Here is a 6884-nt window from a genome sequence, read left to right as displayed (position 1 = left end):
TATATATATTGGCATCTATCCTAACCTTTTTTATTAGACAAACTCATAATTTATATTGTTGTTATCCGGATAAAAGGCTGAATACATTGGAATATTATTGATTGCACAACATAATACAAGGAAGGAATTTAGAAAGAGATTAAGAAAATGCAAGAGGTAATACAACAACAAGAAAAGATAAAAAGAAGAGTAAATGGAGGATAACCGAAAAGGGAGCATATATGTTGTCCCATAATATGTCACTCTCTGTGTTACTAATTATAATTGGTTGAAAAAATATATTTAAATTAAAATTTTAATAATTAATCATTTTCTAACCCATCAGAAATAATAACACATGAAGTGGTACATTATTTGAGGACATCATATGTCTATCCAACTTAAAAATAGTAGAAACTAGAAATATGATAATATTATTATTTTCAAACACATCCTAAAGTTTAGGACACATGACACATCACATAATTTGATATACAGTGTATCTCTGAGTCTGTCTCTGCAACAAACATTGTGTACTGTTGTATACACACCCAACATAACATACAATTAAATTTGAAGTAGTTACATTATAACTCTCACAAGTCTCATCCATACTCTATAGTTATAGGACATAGCTTTCTATAGTAAAGTGGTATTAAAACTTGAACTGTGTCTCTGTTCTTTCATGTGATTATCATTTCAACCTTTTCTCTTTCCTCATTAAACTCATTCACTCACTTTTTTCCCATTTTCTCTACAAACCTCTTTCTTTCTCTCTCTTTTCCTCATTTTCAAACTTGAAACTTTTTAGAACCCTAGGCTTTCGAATCTGCCACAGATTATTTGTTTAGTTCCAATGTTTTGGGGCTTTTGAATTTCTGTTCACACATCTTTTCTGAACTTTTGATTTTGTTTCAGGTGATGTATGTCTTCCTGTGTTAATTGTCTTTATAGTTTTCATTTTTTTGGGGGTGGTTGCAAGAGATTAAGTTTGTTTGATTTTGTAATTTAATTGTAAAGTTTAAAAAAATTATTTTATTTGTTAAGATACCTATTTTAATTTTCAATCTTGCTACATAGGTATGAAAGTTAATTGAATGTATTTATTTATTTATTTTTTGTTTCAGTAATTGTACTTAGTTTAATTTTGTTTCTTCTTTAAATTTCTCTCGTACATTGAACTTCCCTCCGTTCCACCAGGTTTTATATCCAAGGTTGCTTGTGAACAAGTTTAGCTCTAATTCTATTTCAATTTTTTGAGTTTTGATCCTTAATTTTGCCATGATATGAACTCTAAGTTGTTCCTACCGCTCTTTACAAGAAAAAGGCGATGCTCCTAGTTAGTGGGGTGAGGAAGATAGATGTACGCAACCTTACCTCCATAAGCAGAGAGACTGTTTCCAAGAATTCAATCTATGACCTCATAGTCACTAAACAACAACTTACCGTTGTGCCAAACTCACCCTTTGTAAAGCTACCACTCTTTAGAAGAGATCTAAGGAAAAAAAGTTGTTTTATACAGGGATAAGTAATGGTAATTATAAAAGTTAAGAGAGTTAGAAAGGCAGGGGTAGGGGTAGTGGAAGAAATGGATTGTCACTTTCTATAGTTTAGAAGCAGAAATAAGTTGTACTTTTTTGTTTGTTTGTGTAGCAACAAGGTGTTTGTATACTTGTTAGTTGTTACCTTGAATATGAACTATGAAAGCAAGGCTAAACAGTTTAGGCCTGTATCCTTTGATTTTCCTTGTGCTATAAAAAAGTATGTTCAATATTTAGGATGAATATTTGGGTTGTAGTCTTAGATAAATACTTATATGCTTTAAAGTATATCCCTTCATTTGAATTTTGAACGATAATTCTTGTTTGATCGATCTGAAACATTGCAAAATATTCAGGTGTGGATTTTGTAATCAATAGAGGGATTTAAGTCAACAGTTCTGCTGAGAACTATGACTGGAGAAATCTGGAGGATTCACTCTGCAGTTTTTGATTTCTGTGTGATTCCTTGTGATTCATCTTCAGTATTGTGCTAAAGCTTATCAACTGATCGAATATGGATACCTTTGCTAGTACATGTGAGATAGTGGAAGAGTTCAATGTAGATGAAAAGCCAGAGAGTAGTTGTGCTCACAAATCAGGGAAAAAGTATTCAATCGAAGATGATATTAATCGTCTTTTCCAAGCTATTGACATTAAAAGTTTGTCCAGAGGTCATAGTACTTCTCGTTCACAAAAGAGTGCTCAGAAACGGCCAATAAGAGTCAGTTCATCTCAAGCATCAGGAATTGGCATCTCGGAGCCTGCAAGTTTGAAGCAGGCACTTAGAGGGTTGTGTATCTCTCAGGCCTCGGAGATGGCTGCTTTGAAGAGACTATCAAAGCCGTGCAGTTCATCAAGAGTGTCAGAGGCTGGCACCATTAAAAAGTTGTACACGGCAGTGGTGGATGAGGGGAAAGGGAGCTTGGTAGAAATTACCTTAGTGCCAGAGGATCCTGCACCTTCTGATAAATTTCCCATTGTAGTGATATCGAAGGAAACGACAACTAGGTCAGTGTCACGAGATCAGATTGTACCCCTTCCATTAGAGGTTGAGGATGAGACGCCAATCATAGGGATTGGAAAACCAATACTTGCAAATTCGTCACCGGTTGCTGATGCGAGTAAGGAAGTCCCAGAGGTCAAAATGGGTACTACTTCTTCTAGCAAAGCGTCTCTCAATTCTTCAATGCCAGATAAGGAGAGGGAATCCAGTTTACATTGTGCTTCTCCTTCTAGCTCTAGCACTTGTGTCGGAGTGGATAAACCCACGATCATTAGTAAGAGTTTGGCAAAGCCAATATTCAATGGCAAGAACTTCTTTAAGAAGAAAGTAAAGCAAGATGTATGTTCTGCCTCGAGCTGCTCCTCTTCAAGTATAAGAAAAGTGGACAATGATTCAGGTGCTAGTACAAGCACTTTGGACAGGGAGACTGGCAATTCTGATTTGAAGAATGAAATGAAAGAAAGTGAGAAACTATCTCCCAGAAGTTCAAATAATAACCCTGAAGTTAACTCAATTAATGTTGGCACCGATACAAGCAAACCCGGTGCCAATTTGAATTGCAAAAAGAGAACTAAGTTTCTAGTGACAAAAATTGATGAGAAATCAAGATCGAAGGAAAAGGGTGAGTTCTCCCAAAGCTCAAAAAGTAGTATTGGCGAGTATAGTAGTAGCACAAGCATTAGTGAGGAGAGCAATCTAAGTGGTTCCAGTTGCAGTCATAGGCCTCACATGTCTAAACACTTGAGATGGGAAGCTGTTCGTGCTGTTCAGAAGCGGCATGGCAATTTAAGTTTGAAGCACTTCAAGCTTTTAAGGAGGATCGGTGATGGGGATATTGGAAATGTTTATCTTGCGGAACTAATTGGCACAAGCTGTCTTTTTGCACTGAAAGTGATGGACAATGAACTTTTGGTAAGCCGGAAGAAAATGTTCAGGGCCCAAACCGAAAGAGAGATCCTGCAGATGCTGGACCATCCGTTTCTTCCTACGCTTTATTCCCATATCTCAACAGATAAGCTCTCCTGCTTGGTTATGGAATATTGTCCAGGTGGTGATCTGCATGTTCTGCGGCAGAGGCAATCATATAGGAGTTTCTCAGAACAAGCAGCTAGGTAGCATTCAAAGAATTTTTCTTTCTTCCCCATCATTTAAAGATATTTTTTATTATTATTTTTTCTGTTTTGAAATTAAATATTGCCTGGATATCTATTTTTCTATAATTAATTCAACCTTGTCTAGTTAGTGTAAGATTATTTCCGTAAGCCCGATATGAGACAAAAACTGTGTTCAGGAAGTCCAATGGTCCTTTTGTTAATTTGTTGGCTTGTAGCATTCATTTAAAAGTCCAGTGTCTACCTTTGTTCGATTGTGTGCTCCAAAATCAGAAAACTCAAGTTCAGTTTTTTGCAACATAAAGTCGGGGTAATTTTAATGAATGAAATTTAAAATGGACAACCAACAAGACCCAACACATTTAGTAGATAAGTGGGTTCCTTAAGCATAACGTCAGGGGTTCGATTCTTGGTATGTGCATGAAGAGGCTTCGTTGGTAGGGGCAAAACCCACTTTGATGATTTCTATGCCTCGAAAGGGATTAATCTTCGATTGTCGGTTATGATTAGCCTGAGACTCAGCTAGATGCGGTCTTATGACTGATGTTGAAAGGAAGTTGACCCATGTTAAGTATACTAGGTATTTTTATAACGTCATCATTTAAACAACTTATACATGCTCATTCTAGTGTACATGATGTGCTTGCTTATTCTCACTTTAACAGAAACATTTTCCTGCTTAAAAAACATATAGAAAGTGGATAACTTTTCCGTTCATTTTCTACACTATAGTCATGCTATTACATTTCAGGTTTTATGTTGCTGAGGTTCTTCTGGCGTTGGAGTATTTGCACATGCTTGGAGTTGTATATAGAGATCTAAAGCCAGAAAATATCCTAGTACGAGAAGATGGCCACATTATGCTGACAGATTTTGACTTGTCACTCAGATGTTCTGTCAATCCAACGTTAGTCAAGTCATCTTCGCCTGACATGGATGCAACAAAGAAGACGTCTAGCCCCTGTTCAGAGGCTAGCTGCATACACCCTTTTTGTCTGCAACCTGATTGCCAAGTCTCCTGCTTTACTCCCATTCTATTATCTGCCGGGGCAAAATCTCGAAAGATGAAGGCTGACGCAACTGCTCAGGTTGGTCCACTGCCACAGCTTGTAGTGGAGCCTACGAGTGCCCGGTCAAACTCTTTCGTTGGAACCTATGAATATCTTGCTCCAGAGATCATTAAAGGCGAGGGTCATGGGAGTTCCGTAGATTGGTGGACTTTTGGTATCTTTTTGTTTGAGCTTTTATATGGTAAGACTCCCTTCAAGGGCCCAGCAAATGAGGATACATTAGCCAATGTTGTGTCACAAAGTCTTAAATTCCCAGGTACTCCTATAGTCAGTTTTCGTGCAAGAGATTTGATCAGAGGATTGCTAATAAAGGATCCTGAAAATCGTTTAGGTTCTGTAAAAGGTGCTGCTGAAATAAAGCAGCATCCTTTCTTTGAAGGTCTCAACTGGGCTCTAATACGGTGTGCAGCACCACCAGAGCTCCCCAAGTTTCGCGATTTTGGAAGTAGCGCTCCGTTTTTGGCTACACATAAGGAGAATGCAAATGGTTTAGAGGATATGGAAGATTGTGAGGAGTTTGAGCTGTTTTAGTTAGACTTGTCTTTCCTGCCCACCCCCTCTTCCCTCACCCATCCTCCTCCCAATTCCCTTTTCTCCTTTTCTTTTGAATGTATGCCGGGTAGGGAATTAAATCGAAATTTGCTTGGTTTCTCTTCCATGTAACACTTAATATAGCTTTAGCATAACTGTAATTTAAACATGGTGACAAGTATATAGATTAGTATATGTTTATACTGGATTAGAAGTTGCAAATCCATAAAGGAAACATGATAATATATGTTTATACTGTATTAGAAGTTGCCAATCCATAAAGGAAACATGAAAATATATATGTTTATACTGGATCAGAAGTTGCATATCTATAAAGGAAACATTAGACTTTCTATGGTTTGTCTACTAGTCATGTCAGGATTTCTTTCCCTTTTTTCTATTGTCTCCATGGTATTTAGACCTTTTTCTTTTCCTTCTGTTTTTTTTTATTATTATTTTGTTTATAATACTCAATTCAGTTGCGTGCTTGCATACCTTGAACAATTTATTCAGTTAGAAATCATGCCAAGTTTATTTTTTTTGGTGATACAAAGATATCCTTTCACCCTTAGGATGAGGAACTAATCCCTTTCAAGATACGTTACTATTCCTCCTAACAAGTGTTGCTTCCAGGAATCGAACTCTTGACTTTTTTGTTATTCTGGGAATCTAGTAGGGTCTTAAACAATATAATTTTGCTATTGGCATTTACAATTTGAACTTGTAAACAACTTCTTCGCTTGCAGGGTAAGGCTGTGTACACTTACATTTACTCTTCACAAACTTCAATGAGTGAGAACCTCGTGCATTGGGCCATTTATAATTTGTATTTCCTTGTAATTAAATTCTCCATAGTCTGTAGTACTATCTCATCTTGAACTGGATTTTATTAATGTTGTACACAGTGGAGTGTTATTTTTGCTTCATAGGACATTTTGAAGTTCATGGCATTCACTATATGCAAATGTAGTGTTTGACTTTACTGTTTAATGGGGCGTGAAAAGGTTAGCATATGATTTTTCTTAGCTTTGGGCTTTTGTCTATAATTTTATTTTTTGTCTATAATGTGAATAAAGATGATGCAGATTAAGTGTAGATGTGCACACATCACTGATAGTTACTTGTAATTATGGTAGTGAGCAAAGACTTGAGAAGGTAATAAATTATAGAGTAAATTACACTAACAGCCCCTGACCTGAGTTTTAGGCAAATTACCATAGTTATAAAAACCATACCGTACCGGCCGGTTCAACCGGAAAACCAGTGAACCGGACCCCTAACCGCTACGGTACAGGTGTTGAACCGACCAAGTATCAAAACCGGTCAAAAACCGGCCAAAAACGGTCAAAACTGGTGAACCGGCCGGTATTTTACTAAACCGGTTGGTTTAGGATAGGATGAGGTTGTGGAGGAGGATGAGGATGAGGAGGAGGAGGAGGATGAGGATCGGTTAAGGATGAGGATAGGATGAGGAATTGGAGGAGGAGGATGAGGATAGGATGAGGATGAGGATGAGGATAGGATGAGGAATTGGAGGATGAGGATGACGATGAGGATGAGTATAGGATGAGGTGGAGCATAGGATGAGGTGGAGGATGAGGATGAGGATGAGGATGAGGATGAGGATAGGATGAGGACGAGGATGAGA

The 6884-nt window shown here is 37.3% G+C and overlaps 1 protein-coding gene across 2 annotated transcripts; it reads left to right on the top strand.

The window, feature by feature from the left end:
• The first annotated feature begins 486 nt into the window (after positions 1 to 486).
• LOC109341208 (serine/threonine-protein kinase D6PKL1-like) lies at positions 487 to 5493 on the top strand. Of its 2 annotated transcripts, XM_019579061.1 has the most exons (4): positions 487 to 897; positions 1877 to 2775; positions 2815 to 3635; positions 4387 to 5493. In XM_019579061.1, exons 2-4 carry the CDS (start codon positions 2035 to 2037, stop codon positions 5234 to 5236), a joined length of 2412 nt encoding a protein of 803 aa, XP_019434606.1. In that variant the 5' UTR covers positions 487 to 897; positions 1877 to 2034; the 3' UTR covers positions 5237 to 5493. The 2 variants fall into 2 exon arrangements, with proteins under 2 accessions (XP_019434606.1, XP_019434605.1); XM_019579060.1 differs by having other exon boundaries at positions 1877 to 3635.
• The last annotated feature ends 1391 nt before the right edge of the window (positions 5494 to 6884 follow it).

Source organism: Lupinus angustifolius, unplaced genomic scaffold (genome assembly GCF_001865875.1).
Source record: "Lupinus angustifolius cultivar Tanjil unplaced genomic scaffold, LupAngTanjil_v1.0 Scaffold_401, whole genome shotgun sequence".
Taxonomy (NCBI): domain Eukaryota; kingdom Viridiplantae; phylum Streptophyta; class Magnoliopsida; order Fabales; family Fabaceae; genus Lupinus; species Lupinus angustifolius.
The sequence above is the reverse complement of the archived record's forward strand: the minus strand, read 5'-3'. Positions and strand labels throughout refer to the sequence as shown.